Source organism: Sorghum bicolor, chromosome 5 (genome assembly GCF_000003195.3).
Source record: "Sorghum bicolor cultivar BTx623 chromosome 5, Sorghum_bicolor_NCBIv3, whole genome shotgun sequence".
NCBI lineage: Eukaryota > Viridiplantae > Streptophyta > Magnoliopsida > Poales > Poaceae > Sorghum > Sorghum bicolor.
This window is the reverse complement of record NC_012874.2, coordinates 71,214,545-71,236,938: the sequence shown is the minus strand read 5'-3', so window position 1 is coordinate 71,236,938 and position 22,394 is coordinate 71,214,545. Positions and strand designations below refer to the sequence as shown.

The 22,394-nt window shown below is 51.7% G+C and overlaps 1 protein-coding gene across 1 annotated transcript; it reads left to right on the top strand.

Annotated features, from left to right (window-relative positions):
- On the top strand, positions 20,021–21,011 carry LOC110436021 (zinc finger protein ZAT5-like). The gene has a single exon (XM_021462193.1). It carries the CDS (start codon positions 20,143–20,145, stop codon positions 20,830–20,832), a length of 690 nt encoding a protein of 229 aa, XP_021317868.1. The 5' UTR covers positions 20,021–20,142; the 3' UTR covers positions 20,833–21,011.

Here is a 22,394-nt window from a genome sequence, read left to right as displayed (position 1 = left end):
ACGAACTGGATGGAAATTTTTGACAACTTGTTCACGAAACATGAGAGAAAACTTGCGGGCAAAGTGTTTTAAAATTTTATAAAATTTAAACGAATTCCGAAAATCACAATACTTGTGGAGACATTGTTATATCATATGTAGAGGCTATGATAAAAATTGTGAAAATTTGGTGCACATTATCACGTACAATGCTTACAAACCAGAACATCTCCGAATGTTGCAAAGCCCAATATAACACACTCGGCAAAGCTGAGAAAATCGTCAACTTTGCTGAGTGTCATAACCATAACACTTGGCAAACAAATTCAATTTTTTTGCCGAGTGCTCGGATATGGGACACTCGACAAAGAAATTCAAAACAAATAAAAAAAAACTTTGCCGAGTGCCACGCCAGGGGACACTTGGCAAAGAAAATTAAAAAAAATCTTTGTTGAGTGCCCTCCCAGGGATACTCGATAAAGAAATTTCGAAAAAAAAGAAAAAAACCTTTGTCGAGTGTCCTGCCAAGCGACACTTGGCAAAGAAATTTTGAAAAAAAAAGAAAAAAATCTTTACCGAGTGCCCAACCAGAGGACACTCGACAAAGTCATCGTCATCTCAACCGGTGCCATGACGACCGCTTTTCTTTGCCGAGTGCTGACGCGGCACTTGGTAAAGCCTTTGCCACTGATAAATGGCACTCGGCAAAGAGGTCTTTTCCATTAATTCTTTTACCGAGTGTCTTTAACAAGTGCAGCACTCGACAAAGCCTTTACTGAGTGCATATTGAGCTTTGTTGAGTGTCTCAGGCACTCGGCAAAGCCTCTATTTCTAGTAGTGTATTATTGTATAAACATGTATATATCCCTATATGTGCAGCCATGGATGGATTTAGCCAGGCCCTACTGGAAGAACCCCTAAGACCCAGTTCGATTTGCCATGTTCTGCAATGTTGAAAGATATATGGAGTACTCAATTGTAACAAACTATTTGTATCTGTTGTGGAAACATACATGTTTCTGCCATAGGTAGTAATCCTCAATACCAACACCTTTGTGAGACTGAAAGGCTAGCTCTAGGCTGTTGATAACTTGTGAAACGGTTTGGACTTGTGAATTTTGACTATGTAATAATGATGGACTTGTGAATTTGACTTCTAATGATGGTGTATATAATGATCTTGTGTTTGTGGTTACATATATATATACATGTGGTGATCAGATTTGAATTTAAATTATATATGCTTATATGTATACATGTTGTGTGGTCCGTTTTGAATATATATTATTTAATTTTTTTTCTAAAAATTCACTATAGAGATGCAGGGGTAGTTCTTGATTGAACCACCCTTACAAATATAAACAATAGGGACGGTTAGTTCTACAACCACCCTTAGGCTAGTTTCAATGCATATTTCATGAGAGTGTCATGCACATTAAATAAAGTGTCACATAAGCAAAATTGCTGACTTGATAGGGTCATTAAATGAAGGAGTTTCATGAGATGAGAGAGGAATTTCATCCCCATGAAACTCATGTGGTTCGGTTAGCTAGTTTACTTGGTAACTATACCATAAAACTATACATTGAGACTGACTTTACAAATATATTTATAGTGGCGGTTAACATTACCAACCGCTCTTACAAATAAATTTATAGTGGCGGTCAGGAAATCGTCCCAACAAATGCATCATTTACAAATATACATCATTTATAAAAAAAAACGGAGAGCGATGCATGTAGAAGCACCCGTGTGCCTGCCGATTAAACAAGTGAAAACTCATGCGTCTTTCCTGCCAATCACCGATCTAATGTCCTTTACCATTCTTGATTGAATTTTTTTTACTATATCTGGTGGGCTCTACTAGTGATGCCACAAGCTGCACCACACTGCAACATGTGAAGCCCGGCGCCTATTCTTGGTTGTTGGGTCTGCGACTGCGAAAGGCCTAAGAACTATTCAGTTAGCCCCATTCCAGACGAACGCAGTTTTTTTACCCTTAAAGGCATACGCCCTCACTCTTCTATCCATTGGATTCGCTTTGAGAAGTGTGTAAATACACATCTCAAAGCAGTTTCGCATTGAGATATGTGTTTGCACATTTCTCAAAACGAATCCAATGGGTAGGAGAGTGAGGACATATGCCCTCAAGGGCAAAGAAAACTTTACCCATTTGTCGGCGTCTAGACTCGCAATCTAGGCACTAACAAGTATAAATCTGCATGACTGACCAAGCTTGGATGGTGATGCAAGTGAGACACAGAGGGTTTATACTGGTTCGGGCTAAGAATGCCCTACGTCCAGTGTAGCGGTGGATTCTGTATAACCTTGCACCCAAAGGTGCTTGCAGTAGGGGATACAAGCTGGTTGCGAGAGAGGGTTAAGTCCCAGGTCTCGGCTTGGTGTGGACAGAGTGCGGGCTGTTGCTCTGTGAAAGAGTGTTATGTATGTGTGTTCTGGACCTGTCCAGTTGTGAACCCAGGCTCCCCTTTTATAGTCTCAAGGGGAAGACAGGTTTTTACAAGGGTAGATTTCTTTTGTTGAATGGTGAAACCACAGTCCCGACCCTGTTAAGGCTGGTCCATCTCGTCCTTGTGGGATGGTTGACGGCATGGCTACTCCTGTAGAGGGTTACCGAACCCTGTAGGGGTCGCGGGGGTCGGATCGCCGGTACTGCTGCATATCCTGTCAACAGTGGGAAATGACCGCAAACAGTGGTACTGATTTACCTCACCCATTCCCTTTCTACTGTGCGGTAGTGTGCTACAGTGAACAGGGGTAAGGGTATATAGTGACAGAGGTAAGGCCACAGTGATCGGGGTGGTTGAAACAGTCGTCGCCTTGCCCTGCCGCGTTATGGGGGCCGTCACATCCGTCATGTCGGGGGAAATCTTGTTGCCCAGGTGGAGTGGGGTCCGGCGCCCGAGCCTGGACGGGATCGGGTGAAACGGAGCTTGCGTCCGAGACCCTGAGGGGTCGGGCGAGTCGGAACTTGCGTCCGAGACCCTAAGGGGTCGGGCGAGTCGGAACTTACGTCCGAGACCCTGAGGGGTCGGGCGAGTCGGAACTTGCGTCCGAGGCCCTGATGATTGTAATCAGTATGTTTCTTCGCGTTTTTCGTTGCTGTGATTTGGGTATCCCTTATTATGGTACCCAACAGTAGCCCCCGAGCCTCTGAAGGGGTAGGTTTACCTCTTTAGAGGTTCCTTCCCCGGGGTCTGTAGTTGACTCGGAGCCTTTTACTGTTGCCGGGGGGTGCGCGCGAGCGCACCCGCCGGGTGTAGCCCCCGAGCCTTTTGGAGGAATGGTGTTATTCCTTCAAAGGCTTTCACCCCTTGACACTTTTAGTCTGGAGTGTTTATGGGACAGGTTGCGTGTTCTTTACACGTAGTGCCTGTTCCCATGGTGCGAGGAAGCCCCCGAGCCCTTTCCCCGCGAGGGTCGATCAGGTTCTTTCTCGTCTTGTAATTACGTCCCTCATTCTTCCTTTCGCTCGGAGGAGGGGTGGGTCATGCCGTACTACCCTCGTTAGGCGAGTGACGACGCTTCCCGGGAGCTACAGGCGGGTAGGTCCGAGTGGATGTCCGAGCCCCGTTCGATAGGGGTCGGCTAGTGGCCTTATGGGCACATCTCAAAAAGTACCCGAGGGCAGTCATGGTGGATGTCGGAACCGTTCGTTAGGTCCCGAGGGCTCGATGCCTCCCTCGATGGGATCCCACTCTCGTGACACCCGCATGGGTCTCGGATATGACTTGCAAAGATGCGCCGACTCCCTGTAGGGTTCGGACCTTGGCCTCTATTGTGCTCATCTCCAGTCATCCCTCTCTCAGTTATCCTAAGGCGACTGTTCGAACCTGTGTTGCAGGTCAGTCTCGCAACCTCTGGAACGTAGGTGGCCATGGCCTGGGGATTTTGGGCCTGGAAAGGCTCTCTTCGGACTCGTCCTTTCGCGTCGGGGTCGGGCGAGACGGAATCTGACGCCCGACGGAGACCTTCATGCGGCGCTTGGTCAGCGGGGGGTCGGGCGCCGCGTCTCTTGGAAGGGACTGCCCTGTCATAACTTTTCAGGGCACTCCTTTTGAGGCGCGGCGCGTGGGGACTCGAAACGGCTGTGCCGTCTCGCCCCGGTTTGGACGGGACGTTTCGCCTGCGAATTTAATGCGTGCGTGCGGCGGGCGCGGGAATCGGAGGGGGTTGGCGCTTCGAGTTTTTCACCTGAGTGGGCGACGGTTGCTCTTTCCCCGCTTGACCTTTTTCGTAGGGGCGTGGTCGTGGCTCTCCCCTTCTATAAAAGCGGCTGCTGGGGGCTCGATTTCTCTTCTCTCGCCCCTGCGCCGCCAAGCCTTTGCCTCCTACTCCTCATCGCGCCGCCAAGCCTTTGCCTCCTGCTCCTCATCGCGCCGCCAAGCCTTTCACCTCCACCGCGCAGACTCTCCACTTCGTCCTGAAGCCATGGCCGGCGTTGAGGCGTGGCCGCCCAGCAATGTGACCAAGTCCGCGCTGGAGGCACGCGTGAAGGCTGGGATCCTCCGTCCTCTCAAGGACGTCGGGTTCCCGGAGTGGATCGTTCCCTCGGCGAACGACAGGGAGCCAAACCCGCCGCCGGGCTATGTGGTGTGCTTCCTGTCGTTCCTAGACCGGGGGTTCGAAGTTCCGGCCGGCCGCCTGATCAGGGCCATCCTCCACCACTACGAGGTGGAGTTACATAACCTGAACCCAAACTCAGTGATGCAGGCTGCCGTCTTCACCACGGTCTGCGAGGGGTTCCTGGGGGTTCCGGTCAACTGGAATCTCTGGCTCCACCTCTTCAAGGCGGAGATGTCGGCCCGCTATGTGGGGAAGGAGAAGATCCCCCTGCGGGCCGGCGGCTGCACGCTGCAGCTTCGCCAACAACGGTCCGGACTGTATATCTGGAGCATGATGCCATCGTCAAACCGGGGGTGGCAGAGCGCGTGGTTCTACCTCCGGAATGACGGTGGTCTTCTGCCGAAGTATTCCGGAAAGATGGTGACGGAGGCCCCCATGAAGTGGGCGTGGGGTGCTCCGGCCGAGGAGCAGAAGAAGCTCAGCCCGCTTCTTGCGGGACTCCAGAAGTTGCGGGAGGCCCGAGTCACTGCGGCCACGGTGGCAATAGCGTTCCATAAGAGGAGCCTACTTCCGCTGGCGCAGCGCCGGGTGCCCATGTACGGGATGACCCGGGACGCCCCTTGGGAAGGGACGAAGATGTTGGCCGAGCCAATATCGGCTACGGACATCACCGCCCGGGTAGAGAAGACCACACATTCGGAGTTGAAGAACTCTCAGGTGGTGCCGATGCGTCCTGAAAAGGGCTATATTTCTTTGGTAAGAAGGTGTTCTTTATTTTGATCTTTTGCTTCCGTCTTTTCTTTCGCTTGTCTCCCTGTTGATCTGCCTGCTCCACAGGGGATCGGGGCCGTCAAGGACTCCCCACCCCCTATCCCGGAGGACAAAGAGATCCGGGCCAAGAATCGGGCCCGGAACGAAGAACAAAAGAAGGTCAAGGAAGGCAAAAAAGCTAAAGCGGCGCGAAGGGTGGAGAGGCGGGAGACCGCCTCCAAGAACCGCCGTGAAGCCGAGAAGGCGGGTCTCGCCCCGCCTCCGTCTCCTGAGACTTCAGTCTCGGAGATAGAGGGCGGGGGTGGCGACGTCGACTGGCTCGACGAGCTGATGGAGGAGGACGACGCAGTCCCCCCTGCCGGGGGGTTCGAGGCCCCGGAGGGGTCAAAGGCCCAAGGTGGGTCGGAGACCCTCGAGGGGACCCAGGCGCCGGAGGGCGGGCAGCTCGTCCCCCACATCGTTGTGGACGACGAGGACAGCGCCCCTCGTGAGGATTCGGCCCCCGCGGGCCTCTAAGAGAGGGAGAAGGCGTCGGAGGCCGAGCCCGAGGGGGCCCCTCAATCTGTGGCGCCGGAGGGTCCGGCCGAGCCTAACCCAGCGTCCGGGACGGGAGCCGGTACCCCCGCGGAGGTGTCGCAGGTCGAGGCCATCCCAACGCCCCCTGCGCTGTCGGCAGTCGAGGCGGGGGTCCGTCCGCCGGCCCCTGGCGCTGTGGGAGATTCGCAAGGAGCCCCGGGCTCCTATAAGAAATCTGCTCCCCGGGCGAGGTAAAGATGGGACTCCTGATTCTTCTGTCGATTTTTTGTTTTTCTCTTTCTTCTGACTTGACTTTGTTCCCCTAGCCGTAAGCAAAAAGCTCCCTCAGTGGCGCTGGCCCCCCTGAAGGCTGTGAAGAGGGGGGCTCAGTCGACTCCTGGGTCGGCTCGGCCTGCGTCGCCGCCGCCTCCAGGCTACGAAGAGGCGGGGCGCCACCAGGGGCAAGACGCGGAGGCGCCGAAGCCCCAAGGGCCGGAGGATGCTGACCTCGGAGGTGCGGCCAGGCCTGCGCACGCTGAGGAAAGCCGAGCCATCGTGGCGTCCAGTGCAGCGCCCGAGGCCCCAGCGGCGGGGAGGGAGGAGGAAGCTGGATGGGGCAAGAGTCCCATGATCTGGCCCAACCTTGGCGATGCCGAGGGAGGAGCCAGATTCGTTCTGGATGACCCGTCAGAGAATTATCTCTGGCAGGGTCTGGATGCGTGTGGGCGCGCCGGCGTCGAGGCCCTCAACCGAGCTACTCAGCTCGTGGGCCGCGAGATGTTTAATTTGGCTCAGGTGAGATTTTTTCCCATGTTGTAAAACAGTTTTGTGCTTACCTTTGCAGTACTAACCCCCTGTGTGACCTCTGATCCTGCAGGCGCTCAAGGCCACCTCCCAGGAGAAATCGGTATTTCTCCGTCGGGAGAAGGATGCTTGGGCGTCCTTTGAGAAGGAGAGGGCTGCCAGGGAGGCGGCTGAGGGGGAGCTCGCGAAGGAGTGCGAGATTTCTGCCGACCTTCGGCAGAAGTGCTCAGCGCTGGCCACCGAGGCTCGGGAGGCCCGAGACAAGGTCGCCCCCCTGGAGGAGAGGATCGGGGCCCTCACGCAAGAGTCCGCGGCGCAGAAGGCGGCGGCTGAGGGGTACAAGAGTGAGGTCGCTCGGCTTGAAGCTTTGCTCGCCGAAAAAGACCTCGCCTTGAACCAAGCTCTGACCGACCTGTTCGGAGCTCTGAGCGAGGTGGCCCGCTGGCATCAGAGCTCGGCGGAGCACGAGAAGCGTGCCGAGGGTAAGACTTGCGCCTTTTACCCTGGACTCCTTTATACTTTTTTAGTTAGCTTTTCCTGACTTCCCGTTTCTTATTCCGTTTTTTGATCAGAACTGGAGGGGAAGGTGGTCGAGACGTCCTCTGCCGCCGAGGCTTTGTAAAGGTCCCTTGACGCCGAGACTTCAGACCGCTCGGCTCTTGAGGCCGTGGTCACCTCGGCGTGTGAGGGGCTCGGGGTACCGGCGTCGGGGTCGTCGCTGCGGAGTCGGGTCGAAGCCCTTTACTCCCGGGCCGGGGAGAGGATGAAGGAGGCGCTCCACGCCGGGGTGAAGAAACCCTGGCGGTGGTGAGTTCTCACTATGCCGGCATTGATTTGTCGAAAGTCTGTGAGGGCTATGTTCTCCCGGATGATGAGACAGAGGCCCAGGAGGAGGTGCAGAGGCTTGAGGACGCTGTGGCTGTCCCCGGAGATGCCTTGGCCACCTTCTTCGATGACGAGGTGGAGCTTTCGCCCCTTGGCGCTCAAGGACCTGAGTAGACAGGGCAACATGGCCTTTAGGTTTCTTTTCATTTTGTAGGTGTTGAGGCCGGTGGGCCTTGTAATACATATGTAATGTTAATGTCGAATGTGAATATAACTGCTCTTTTTTGAGCATTTTTCCTAAGTATCTTATTTCCTTTTTCTTTATACCGATCCGACCTCGGCAGCGCGGGGTCGGGTGAGCTACTTAGAGCTATCGCGCAGGCCAGAGTCCCCGAGTCTAAGTGCTTTTCCTTTTTCCTTAGTAACTCTTTGGAAGCCCGAATTCGTTCCCGAATCTAAGGTGAGTTGAGGCGGTCTTTGCTCGTGAGCGCAGATCCTACCTCGGACCCATGCCTTAAGATTTGGGGGACGGATTCGGGCTTCTTGAGTCTTTTTAGGACGGAGGAGGAAGCCCTTGGGTCGGAGTTCTTTTAACTTTGCGCGAAAAAAGGAATAAGATTCGGAGACGGCATAAGGGGAGATGACATAGGGGGTTCCCCCCATGTAGCCCCCGAGGGAGGTTCGGACTCTACTTGGTAGGTCCGAAGTTCTCTGATAACTTAAACTTTGATTTATTCCTTGAAGGTAATGGATGAACAAAGAAATTTTTACAAAGTTCTAAGGGAAAAAACGACGTAGCTGTTCTATGTTCCATGCGTTTTTGAAGACCTCCCCGGCTTCATTGGCGAGCTTGTAGGTGCCTGGTCGGAGAACCTCGGCGATGACGAACGGTCCTTCCCAGGGGGGTGTGAGCTTGTGACGACCCTTGTTGCTCTGTCTGAGCCTCAGCACCAAGTCGCCGACTTGAAAGGCTCGGCCTCGCATTCGTCGTGCGTGGTATCGGCGGAGGGCCTGCTGGTATTTGGCAGAGTGTAAGAGGGCTACGTCCCTGGCTTCATCCAGCTGGTCCAGCGCGTCTTCTTGGAACGTCTTGCCGCTATTTTCGTCGTAGGCCTGTACCCTTGGGGACCCGTACTCCAGATCAGTGGGGAGGACAGCCTCCAACCCGTAGATCATGAAGAATGGGGTGAAGCCTGTGGCTCGGCTTCGGGAGGTTCTAAGGCTCCAGACTACGGCTGGTAGCTCTTTGAGCCACCTTTTTCCGAACTTATTCAGTCGGTTAAAAATCTGGGGCTTCAAACCTTGGAGGATCATACCGTTGGCACGCTCCACTTGACCATTGGTCTTGGGGTGAGCCACTGCCGCCCAGTCCACACGTATGTGGTGTCGGTCGCAGAACTGCAAGAACTTTCGCCCGGTGAACTGTGTGCCGTTGTCGGTGATTATGGAGTTCGGTACTCCAAATCGATGGATGATGTCTGTGAAGAACAACACGGCTTGCTCGGCCTTGATCCTTGTAATGGGTCGGACTTCAATCCACTTAGAGAACTTGTCGATTGCGACAAGCAAGTGGGTGAAGCCCCCAGGCGCTTTCTGCAGAGGCCCGACCAGGTCGAGGCCCCAGACAGCGAAAGGCCAGGTGATGGGGATCGTTTGCAGGGCCTGAGCGGGCAAATGTGTCTGCCGAGCGTAGAACTGGCATCCTTTACAGGATCTGACGATGTCTATGGCGTCGGCTACGGCGGTGGGCCAGTAGAAGCCTTATCGGAAGGCATTTCCTACCAGCGTCCGAGGCGCGGCGTGATGGCCACAAGCCCCCGAGTGAACGTCCTGTAAGAGCTTGACCCCCTCTTGACGCGGGATGCATCGCATGAGGACGCCCGAGGGGCTTCGCTTGTACATCTCCCCATCAAGGAGAACAAAGGTCTTAGCACGACGAGCCACACGCCTTGCTTCAGCCTGGTCCATGGGCAAAGTGCCGTCGGCCAGGCGTTGAAGTAAGGGGTATCGCCAGTCGGGCGAGTCGTCGGGCGCAGGTGGCTCTGGCTCGATGTGCATGACACCCTGCTCCGATGCGGCTGTGTCTTTGGGGTCGGAACTTTGTTCGCTTGGGGGTTCGTCCGACCCCACGTCGTCCCTGCAGTCGATGGAGGGCTTGTAGAGGTCGCTGACGAAAACATCCGGGGGGACCGTGGCCCGCTCGGATGCCATTTTGGCGAGCGCGTCGGCGGCCTCATTATGCTTTCTTAACATGTGGTTAAGCTCGAGGCCGTCGAACTTTTCTTCCAGGCGTCGGACCGTTTTGCAGTACGTGTCCATCTTGGGGTCGTGGCAGCTAGACTCTTTCATGACTTGATCGATGATGAGTCTGGAGTCGCCTCGGGCGTCGAGCCGTTTGATCCCAAGCTCGATCGCGATGTGGAGACCGTTAACCAGGGCCTCGTACTCTGCTGCATTATTTGAAGCAGGGAAATGGAGTCGGATCGCGTATCGCATCCTTACCCCGAGAGGTGAGATGAAGACGAGGCCCGCGCCGGCACCGGTTTTCATCAAGGACCCGTCGAAGTACATGGTCCAGCACTCGTGCTGGATTTGAGACGGTGGGAGCTGAGTCCCGATCCATTCTGCCACGAAATCCGCCAGTACTTGGGACTTTATGGCCTTCCGAGGCTCATAAGTGATTCCGTCGCCCATGAGCTCTATGGCCCATTTAGCAATCCTTCCGTTGGCCTGTCGGTTCTGAATCACTTCTCCCAGAGGGAAAGATGAGATCACTGAGACCGGGTGAGATTCAAAGTAATGGCGGAGCTTGCGTCGGGCCAACACCACTGCGTAGAGCAGCTTTTGAATCTGGGGGAATCGGGTCTTTGTGTCGGAGAGCACTTCACTGACGAAGTACACCGGCCTTTGGACCGGCAGGGCGTGCCCTTCTTCCTTCCTCTCAACCACGATTGCTGCGCTGGCCACCTGATCAGTGGCTGCGATGTAGAGAAGAAGTGGCTCCCCCTCGGCGGGGGGCACCAGGATGGGAGGGTTGGTGAGCAGAGCCTTGAGCTTGTCAAGGGCTTCCTGGGCCTCAGGGGTCCAGGAAAAGTGCTCAGATTTCCTAAGTAACCTATACAGAGGCAGCCCTTTTTCTCCGAGGCGGGAAATGAAACGGCTTAGGGAGGCAAGACATCCCATCACCCTCTGTACTCCCTTTAGGTTACGGATGGGGCCCATATTCGCGATGGCCGAGACCTTTTCTGGATTGGCCTCGATCCCTCGCTCAGACACGATAAACCCAAGGAGCATGCCTCGGGGGACCCCGAAAACACACTTTTTGGGGTTGAGTCAGATCCCCTTTGCCCTGAGGCATCGGAATGTTTCTTCCAGGTCGGCAACCAGGCTGCTCACTTTCCTGGACTTGACGACGATGTCGTCTACGTATGCCTCCACCGTTTTGCCTATAAGGTTCCCAAAAACCTGGAGCATACACCGTTGATATGTAGCCCCCGCGTTCTTGAGGCCGAAAGGCATGGTTACGTAGCAATACATTCCAAAAGGGGTGATGAACGAAGTCGCGAGCTGGTCGGACTCTTTCATCTTGATTTGGTGGTAGCCGGAGTAAGCATCAAGAAAGGATAAAATTTCACATCCCGCGGTGGAGTCAATTATTTGATCGATACGAGGCAATGGAAAGGGATTCTTTGGACATGCTTTATTTAAACTAGTGTAGTCTACACACATCCTCCACTTCCCATTTTTCTTTTTAACTAGTACGGGGTTGGCTAACCACTCGGGATGGAATACTTCCTTGATGAATCCGGCCGCCAGCAGCTTGTGAATCTCCTCCCCGACGGCCCGGCGCTTCTCCTCGTCGAATCGACGCAGGCGTTGCTTTACGGGTTTGGAAACGGCTCGGATGTCCAAGGAGTGCTCGGCGACTTCCCTCGGTATGCCAGGCATGTCCGAGGGACTCCACGCAAATATATCGGCGTTTGCGCGGAGAAAGTCGACGAGCACCACTTCCTATTTGGGGTCGAGGCTGGAGCTGATTCTCAACGCCTTGCCTCCAGAGGTGCCGGGGTCGAGAAACACTAGCTTGGTTTCCTCCGCCGGTTCGAAGCTCCCGGCGTGGCGTTTGGGGTCGGGGACGTCCTGGTCGCAGTCGCCGAGGCCAGTAAGGATGGCAAGAGATTCCGCCAGAGCCTCGGCCTGCTCGACGCACTCGACGTCGCACTGGTAGGCGTGTTGGCTGGTCGTGCTGACGGTGATGATGCCCTTTGGCCCTGGCATCTTGAGCTTGAGGTAAGTGTAGTTGGGGACGGCCATGAACTTGGCGTAGCACGGTCGTCCCAGGATCGCGTGGTAGGTCCCTGGGAACCCGACCACATCAAAAGTGAGGAACTCTCGTCTGAAATTGTCAGGGGTCCCGAAGCAGACGGACAGGTCGATCTGTCCGAGGGGATGGGCACGATGCCCCGGCACCACTCCGTGGAATGGTGCGGTGTCGTTCCTTAGCCGGGACTTGCTGATCCCCATGAGGGCCAGAGTCTCGGCGTAGAGGATGTTGAGGCCGCTGCCTCCGTCCATCAGCACCTTAGTGAGACGGGTCTCGGCGATGATGGGGTCGACGATCAGAGGATAGCTCCCGGGATTGGGAATCCGATCCGGGTGATCCTGTCTGTCGAACGTGATCGCGCTTTCGGACCATTTGAGGTACGATGGCGTTGCCGTGCTGACTGCGCAGACTTCTCGAAGTTCGCGCTTCCTCTGACTCGCAGTGAGGCGAGCCGCTCGTCCCCCAAAGATCAGAAGGCAGTTCTTGATCTTGGGGAAAACCTCCCCCTCGGGGTCGTCGTGCTTGGGAGGCTCTTCGGCACTCTCCTTGGCGATGATGTCGGTATAGTACCGGCGGAGGACGGTGCACTCCTCAAGGGTGTGTTTGGTTGGCCCCCTATGATAGGGGCACGACTTCTTCAACATTTCGTCGAAGCGACCGGGGCCAGCAGGGGCCCACTTGGGGTTCTTGCGATCTGCCGCGGCGACCAGGTTGTCGTCCGACTGACCCTGCCGCCCCTTGCGGCCCTTCTTCTTTTTCTTGGGGTCGCGTGATCCCGAGGCCTCGGTGGCCTCGGCCTTCTGTTTCCCTTTGGCTGCGCCGTCGGAGAAGATGGCGCCGACTGCCTCTTCGCCTGAGGCAAAGTTGGTGGCGATGTCGAGCAGCTGGCTAGTGCTCATGGGGGTCTTGCGTCCGAGCTCGTGTACCAACTCCTTGCAGGTGGTACCAGAAATGAAGGCTCCGATCACGTCGGAGTCCGTGATGTTGGGGAGCTCGGTACACTGTTTGGAGAATCGCCTGATGAAGTCACGGAGGGACTCGTCAGGCTTCTGCCGGCAGCTCCTGAGATCCTAGGAGTTCCCAGGGTGCACGTATGTGCCCTGGAAGTTCCCGACAAAGATTCTGACCAGGTTAGCCCAGTCATGGATCATGCGCTCAGGGAGGTGCTCGAGCCATGCCCTGGCCGCATCGGCCAGGTGGAGGGGGAGGTTGCGGATGATGAGCAGGTCGTCATCCGCGCCGCCCAGCTGGCATGCTAAGCGGTAGTCTGCCAGCCAGAGTTCAGGGTTCATTTCCCCTGAGTACTTGGCGAGGTTGGCGGGCTGTCGGAATCGCGCCGGGAACTTGGCCTTGTGTATGGCCTCGCTGAAGACGCGGGGACCCGGGGGCTCTGGTGACGTGCTTCGGTCGTGATCGGGGTCGTACCTCCCGCCTCGGCGCGGTCGGTATCGTCGGGACTCGGCCTCGTCCCTGTCACGTCGCCTGGCCTCAAGGGTGGCCCGTACGTCCGCGTCGGCTCCGACGCGCTCGTGAACTGACGGGGCCCTGTTGCCTCCTTGTGGGTTAGAGGGTGGCAGACCCTGTACTGTTGGTGCCTTGTTAGGAGGGGGGCGTTCCCCATGACGTCTCGTGCTATGGGATTGTGAAGCACAGCTTTCCGCGTTCTGCACCACAGCATGCTCCAGGAGGCCACGTAGCCCCTGGCGCACTCTCCTTCCCTCAAGAGTCGAAGGCTCGGGCATTGCCCTGAGGAGGAGCGCGGCGGCCATCACATTCTGGCTGGCCGTGCTGAAGACTGGGGCGTCTTCCCCTTGGTCCGCAACAATGCGACGGTTGACGTCACGGGCGCGACGTCTGGCTTCACCCCCATCTCCACGGCCGGACGGCTCTCGGACCAGGGCCTCGCGGAGTTGGCGGAGGCGTGTGCGTTCTTCTTCGAGCCTGGCCTCTAGCTCATCGAGCTGTGCGAGGTCAGGATGGCGTCCCCCAGGGGGGGCAGATGCTACCCCACGGGCTCCGGGATTGGTTCCGGGAGTTGGATTGGGAGGTGGAGTTGCGTCCTCTTGCCTAGAGGGCCCTGCATCCCCCTGGGCGCTATGCGGCGTGCCTCCGACTTCTAAGTTGAAGCACTCTCGTGACGGGTCGTAGCTTTCGTCGTCGGAGTCGGAGTAGCCGAGACAATAGTTGCTGGCTTCCAAGAAACGCATGAAGGTCTCCGGGTCGCCACACCCAGAGAAATCAGCGCCAACCCACTCGTCGTTGCCCGAGGTGAGGTCCTCTGGGTAGGATTTGACGGGAGGTGTGGAGACGAGGTCCAGCATAGACCTCAAGTGGTGCCCGGGAAGTTCTGCGTGCGCACTTAATGAAGTGCTTACGGAGGAGGCGTAGGTAGCAGCGGCATTCCTGAGCCCAAAAGGTAACTCGGGAGATGCCGCGGCTGCTACTTCATCCGCAGGTGGAGGAGGACGGGACGTCGAGGCCCCCTTGCCCCCTTGCCCCCTTGCGGGGGACGGGCGCGGGTCGTGCCTTCCCCTTCGAACGGGGTGGGACGGGTGGCCGCGATGACCCTCTATTGATCCTGGGAGTGGAGCTTGATGCCTCGCGAGCCTTTCCTCTAGCGCCGGTCGGGCCGGAGGAGCGGGCAACCTGATGAGGAATATGCGGGGGGAGGACCGGACGGACCCTGGCCTCAGTGGTGGGGTCGGAGATCCTAGATCTTTGACGCCCCCTTCGTGAGCCCCCCGCATGGTGTCCCGAACGTCTCCCACGCACTGAGTGTGGTGGGATCGGCTCGGGGCTAGGTTCGACGTTGTCACGTGGCGGGAGGAGGATCATGTCGTAGCCGGAACCGAGGGACATGAACTCCAAACTCCCGAACGTCATGATGGTGCCACGACGGAGCGGGCGAAATCCGTCTGCCATCCAAACCTCCCCAGTAGGGACTGGTAAGCGTCACGCAGAAGGCCCCTACCTGGCGCGCCAACTGTCGGCGTCTAGACTCGCAATCTAGGCACTAACAAGTATAAATCTGCATGACTGACCAAGCTTGGATGGTGATGCAAGTGAGACACAGAGGGTTTATACTGGTTCGGGCTAAGAATGCCCTACGTCCAGTGTAGCGGTGGATTCTGTATAACCCTGCACCCAAAGGTGCTTGCAGTAGGGGATACAAGCTGGTTGCGAGAGAGGGTTAAGTCCCAGGTCTCGACTTGGTGTGGACAGAGTGTGGGCTGTTGCTCTGTGAAAGAGTGTTGTGTATGTGTGTTCTGGACCTGTCCAGTTGTGAACCCTGGCTCCCCTTTTATAGTCTCAAGGGGAAGACAGGTTTTTACAAGGGTAGATTTCTTTTGTTGAATGGTGAAACCACAGTCCCGACCCTGTTAAGGCTGGTCCATCTCGTCCTTGTGGGATGGTTGACGGCATGGCTACTCCTGTAGAGGGTTACCGAACCCTGTAGGGGTCGCGGGGGTCGGATCGCCGGTACTGCTGCATATCCTGTCAACAGTGGGAAATGACCGCAAACAGTGGTACTGATTTACCTCACCCATTCCCTTTCTACTGTGCGGTAGTGTGCTACAGTGAACAGGGGTAAGGGTATATAGTGACAGAGGTAAGGCCACAGTGATCGGGGTGGTTGAAACAGTCGTCGCCTTGCCCTGCCGCGTTATGGGGGCCGTCACATCCGTCATGTCGGGGGAAATCTTGTTGCCCAGGTGGAGTGGGGTCCGGCGCCCGAGCCTGGACGGGATCGGGTGAAACGGAGCTTGCGTCCAAGACCCTGAGGGGTCAGGCGAGTCGGAACTTGCGTCCGAGACCCTGAGGGTTCGGGCGAGTCGGAACTTACGTTCGAGACCCTGAGGGGTCGGGCGAGTCGGAACTTGCGTCCGAGACCCTAAGGGGTCGGGCGAGTCGGAACTTGCGATCAAGACCCTGAGGGGTCGGGCGAGTCGGAACTTGCGTCCGAGGCCCTGATGATTGTAATCAGTATGTTTCTTCGCGTTTTTCGTTGCTCTGATTTGGGTATCCCTTATTATGGTACCCAACACCATTCAAGACGGTTTCTAGCATGGAACCATGCATTTCAACGTTATATAAATTGTCGAAAAAAACGTCCGACTAAGAGACGTTCCCAACCGACCAAACAAGGCTTAAATCTCCCTTACAAGTTTTAAACATATTTGAAATGGAAAAAAAAAGAAAGCTAGAAGGAAAAAAAGAAGGTACGGTAGAAGAAAACGCAGAGGGAAAGAGTGAGTCAGTGAGGTGGTAATAATAAACTACCGACCAGCAATATAATATCTAGGCCTTGTTTACTTCCAAAAATTTTTGCAAAATGTGAATAGTAGCACTTTTGTTTGTATTTGACAATTATTGTCCAATTATAGACTAATTAGGCTCAAAAGATTCGTCTCGTCAATTTCGATCAAACTGTGTAATTAGTTTTTATTTTCATCTATATTTAATACTTCATGCATACGTCTAAAGATTCGATGTAACGGAGAATCTGAAAAATTTTGCAAAATTTTTGAGAAACTAAACAAAGCCCTAATCTATCTACTCGGAGCAAAACAAACGGCCGAATCAAGAGCCATGCCATGCATGCATGCATGTGTCGTAACCACACTTACGCTGGCATTACACGCCTGAATCTTACGTACGCACAGCCGCGTGCCACTGTATAAGCAAAGTACTAACAAAAATCATCCATTCTGAAAAAGCACAGCATATATGGCCACGTGTCAGCACAGCATTGGCTGCAGGTCTTCGGCAACGTGTATACCGAGCTTGACTTGACCTTGACCCTGCGAGGTCAACGAACGAACGAGGCCAGCAAAACACTCAGACTCAGGCAATGACGGAGCCAGAAATTTTTTTTAGGTGGGGCGAATTCTAACGACAAACTAAACCAAAAATTAGATGAACAAAATCACACTGCATTCATCTATTACGATCACACAAATCTGACAAAAAAACATACAATCACACAAATTATTGAAATATGGGAAAAAAGGATAAGTAGCACAAGTTGTCCTCCTGTCCTCAATCCATAACCGCTTTGCCGGTCTGCCGCTACGGTCCTGCTTGCAACTCCCTGCCCTGGCCGGCTGCTGAAGGGCCGCTGCCTCCTGTGCGATCTGCAACGCTGCTACTGCTCGTGCCTGCTGCCGCTACGGGCTCGCTGTTGCTCCATGCGCTGGGCCGCTCAAGGCTCCAGCGGGCATTGGTAGTTGCCACAACGCCGAGAAGCTGCCGATGGAGATTGGAGATTTTACCAGACATCAGTTGGACAAACAGTTGGGCCTTCATGTGGGCTCTTAGCCTGCTGCTGGGCTAGTGGGTTGAGCCAAGAACAGCTGAACATGCCAGCCGCTTTCTCATCAAGTCGTCCTGGTCTCGTCGAGGGTCACCAGCGCTCGGCAGCCTAAGAGTCTGAGACGGGAGGCCGGAGATAAGGAATAAATGGAGGTTCCGGAGTCTGGTGCAAGCGTGCAGGTAGCTGGGGCGGCCGCCCCACCCCGCCGCTACGGTGCCTCTGCTTTGAGCATTTTCTGTTTTTATTTGACAAACATTGTTTAGATCTAATTTTTTTTTAGATTTTGAGCATTTCTATTTTTATTTGACAAACATTATCCAATTATGGAGTAACTAGGCTTAAAAGATTAGTCTTGTAATTTACATGTAAACTGTGCAATTAGTTATCTTTTTTATCTATATTTAATGTTTCATGCATGTGCCGCAAGATTTGATGTGATGTAGAATCTTATAATGTTTTGGGTTTTTAGGTGCATCTAAATAAGGCCTCAGCTGCTAGTAAGCATGATGCATGCATGTGCCACGGGCCCACTTGACACAACCGTTTCCCTACCCGGCTTACAGACACCTCTGCCAGATATATGTGCCCTCTATCTTTGAATAAATAAATTTTAGAGTTGTCTTAAATCAATTTTTTTTAAACTTTGATCGACCTTTTAGAAACACCAGTGAAGATTTCAAATTAGTATAACATAGAATAAGTTTTCATAATATGCTTATTTTATGTCATAGATGTTGATATTGTTTCCTACTTTTATAAGCAACTCCGAAGGACCGAGCCGGCAGATCTGAGATTCACGAAGTCACCACTAGTGCCTCACTATCAACGGAGATATCGCGTACCACTAAAAGCATAACGCTATTGAGTCCTAAAATAAATACATGAAAATGCAAGCATCCGTGTCAAGTCGAGGACTTGAATTCGGATGAGCAAGTTTTAAGCCTAACCAACTAATCTATGATCGGTTCACAAACTTAGGATAGTTTGACTTGTGTGGATTTTAGAAATTGATTCATTTAGAGACAGAGAGAGTATATGGTTATTTACCACTATGTGCCCGGATATGATTACCGTTTTTTTAAACCATTTTTTAAAGAAATCAAGAGAGTGGCAGCTACAGGTCTCCATGCCTTATATATTTGGATTTGAAGAGAGCGGAAAAGTCATTGAAATGAATCCCAAAAGGTCCAAGTGTCTTCTTGAAAATTAAGACACATATAGCAACAGTGATAGCAGGCGCTTTGCTCTGACATGATGCGACCCATTTGTTAATCAGGAGACAGAGCAAAGGAAGGTGAGTTTCCATGAAACTTCATATAGACTGTAATGTGAGTAAGTTGTATATGCTTGGCAACCAAAGTTCCGAGCAGCTTCGTTTGTCGTGATATTTTGTGGTGATAAACGATGCTGATTCCACGATTAAGGACAATGACCAAGATAAGAATATGCGTTAAGAACATAAGATATATTTATTAATTAATTTATTTTACAAGACCATGACTAGAATATTTCTTACTAATGGAAATTGGATTCCAAAAAGAACATAAGTAGAACGTTAGAAATACACACATGCTAGCATATGTTGAGTCAGGGGCTCCTTTGGAAGTAAAGGGGAGCAAAACCCAGAGATAGAATACTCGCCACTAAAAACTAGAATAATAAATAAAATGATATCCTATGGATTACTTATCCAGGGAAAAGTCTAGGATCGTCCCAGAGGGATTGGAATTTTCAAATTAGGCCTTAGATTAATTAACTTGTTTATGAGATCAGTCGTTGTCGTTAATTTGGACATTACCTAGCTAGCTAGAGTTAGGTGGATTCTTCCATGTGCTCTTTTCCCACTAGTGTGTTGACATGTAACTATGTAATATGCATTAGTCAATATTAATGTTTGGCATCCTATATATATATATATATATATATATATATATATATATATATAGACAAAGTATATGATCATACTAGACCATCTAGAGTGATATGTATGTGAAGTATGTATGCATACATAGAGTATATGGTTATACTTATTGTATATAATATAGTAGTGCCATTTTAGTAATATATTTAAAATATAGTTTTTTTTGAAAAATTTTCGCGTGGTAAGATCTAGAGTATCTTAATATGAGTATATAAACATACTCAAACCGATAAACAAGTATGAATATATACACAATGTAGTTTATTGAAGATAAGAGTAACTACACGTACGTATACAAAGAAATTTCCATATATATATATATATATATGGAAATTATATCTAGGGCAAAAGAAGTCAAAGACGTGCGCTTTGCCGAAGCTATCTAGACACCTTACTCCAGCGCGTGTTCCTGTCAGTTCTCAGGTAACATGCATTGATGATACGCATAGAATAGGAAATTAAAGCCAGTGCTGATGTCATTAGCTAGACTAAATAAGTACACCATATATACTAGTTAGACTGTAAGTTGTTCTTCATCGATCGAGAAGACAACAGGACTACGATAGCTTGAGCACTAAGTTGCCCCACTTATATATATCCTAATATAATAAATTAAAGCAGGATTATTCCTTGCTTGGCAAGGCACTGTATAGTATATCATCGGAGTACTTTAATAACGGAGTAAGTAATTCATTAATAAGCAATGCAAATATAATAATAAAAACAAATAATTAAACCGACAAAGTGCGATGTTATCGTTAGCTAGCTTGTGTCTTGCCGCTGCTGGTAATACACGGAGTGAAGTAAGTGAAACTACTAGTGGTCTAGTGGACACCTACATGGAGTCGTGGACACGGCACGCACCGCGTCATCGTCGAGTCTCGTCTAGCTTAGTCTAGACGGAATTCTCGAACATATCCATGCATGACTCCATCATTTCATTCGATCGCACACAACATCTGAATTGAACGAAGCAACTGGCTATATATATAGATCGAGCCCAAGCAACAAGCATGCAACTTCAGTCCATGCATGCCACACACACTCTACATATACACGAGACATCCGATCGAGCACGCACGCACAAATTAAACTTCTGTGATGAGCAGCAGAATAAAGCGTGCCAGAGACGGCGACGACGACGACGACGACGCCATCAGCCGCGGCAGCGCCATCGTAGTCGATGTCCCTCATCACGGAGAAGACGACGACGACATCCATGTCGTCGACGAAGAAGAAGAAGAGGACCAGCGACGACGACGACGGGCAGCATGCCACGTCCTACTCTCCCTCTCCCTGTCGTGTCGTTCATCGTCTTCAACTTCCAGTCCCAGCACCAGCTGCAGTATCCAGGACGATCAAGCTGCTGCTGCTACCGGTACCGGTACCGGCACCGGCATAGCGCCGCCGCCACCACTCAAGCTGATCAAGCGCCGTCGTCGTCGCCGCCGGCGCCGGGGCCTGCAGGTGGACGACGTGTTCGAGTGCCAGACGTGCGGGCGGCGGTTCCCGACGTTCCAGGCGCTGGGCGGCCACCGGACCAGCCACCTCAGGCGGCCGGCGGCGACCAAGAAGCCGCCGCAGTCATCAAAGGCGGTGCTGGTCCACGCGTGCGCCACGTGTGGGCTGGGCTTCTCCACGGGGCAGGCCCTTGGTGGGCACATGAGGAGGCACCGTCTGGGCCGGGCTGACAGCGTGGGTTCTGGTGATGTGGACCTTACGCAGATCATCGTGCATGGAAGGCCCACCTCCGCTTCCTCCTCCCTGCAGCTTCTCAACCTGTTCGTGTAGTGTTCAAGAGATATATAAAAAAATGTTCGTGTAGTGTGTCAGGTACTAGTGTTAGATATGTTCAAAAAAAGAAAGGATACTAGTGTTAGATACAACATGTTTAGAGTTAAAAAAAAAGGTGCAGCATGTCTAAATGATGTGACCATTGTATGTATGGATGGTCTAAACAGCATATAATAATGAGGTACTAGTATAGATTATTTATATATGCTTGATACAAGGTATATATAACATCAATAATTATTATTTTATTATATATATACCTGGATAGTTCAATAGCAACTTCGTCGCTTGTAGATATTCATAACTCATAACAAGAGAGTATATATGCACTTGAATGAAATTGTAAAGAATTGTATAATCATAATTTTCATTTTCCATCAAGGTTTCCCTTCAAGGGGAGAAATAACAGAGATAAAAAATTAGAATATGATTCTTATGATATATATAAAAATATATCCATGATCCACATGCATGGCCTACGATGGTGAGAAAATTTAATCTATACGTATATAGAGATGTGCTTTCATTCATAAAATATGATAATTATTTAGGTACGACATACTAATTTAGAGTTGAGTTCATAATTCTCTGATAAGTTTTATAATGAATATACATAGTAGAAAATTATGAACATGGATTGCTATGGAAAAATCAAGGTGTACTCAAACAGTCTCTAGTCAAAGAAATCTCTAATTTAGCACCTGAAGTTAATTAAGGTGCTTCCTTATTCAGCATGGGAAGATAAAAGTTTCCTTAGGTGACATTCGATTCATTTTTTGGCACCTTATATAACACTATTGGCGCTTGTTCACTTGTCTTATAAGCTGTACTTTTTCTGCCAACAAACGGTGTTTTTCCATAATAAATCAGTGAACAATATTTCAGCCATGTCTTTTTAGGCTAGTATGAAATTATGTTAGGTAATTAGGGATAGACAAAAATATCCTTAAGTCGCATCTAGTAAGACACACGAGGTTTGTTTTTTTCTTGTCTCTCTTTTTCTTTCTCATCATGGTAGAACCTAACAACAATGCCTAAAGCCTCCATCAGCCTGGCGACGACATGGGCTTGGATGAGGATCCATGCCCCATCAATATATGGGGGTAGGGAAGGTGGTGGCATCATATGCGGATAGGCATTGGCGTCCGGTGGGTGGAGGAGGTCCTAAGGCTAAAGGTAAAAAGTCAATGTCTCCAATTTATCGCTGCTCAACACCAACCTTGAGGTCACCCAAGTGTTCTCGACCGCTGCTCAACACATGTGGCAAGATATTGGATTGGTGGCATTTGTAGCAAATTATGCAAAATGTTAAATTTACAAAAGTTCAATTTTGAGTACCAAATTGAAACTTGGAGCGACATAAATAGGTAGGATGGAGTTCACTTGTCAGTACGGGCATGACTGCGCATATAAGCACTATCCCAAATCTGACATTCACTGTCGGTTCAAAACCCCCCTTCACTAACAAATTTTGACCTCTTAGCATGATATCAGCTTCTAGTTTGCTAACCAGACAATCCTTAACCAATGTGTTTCGCCATCTTTTCTCACTATCTCTA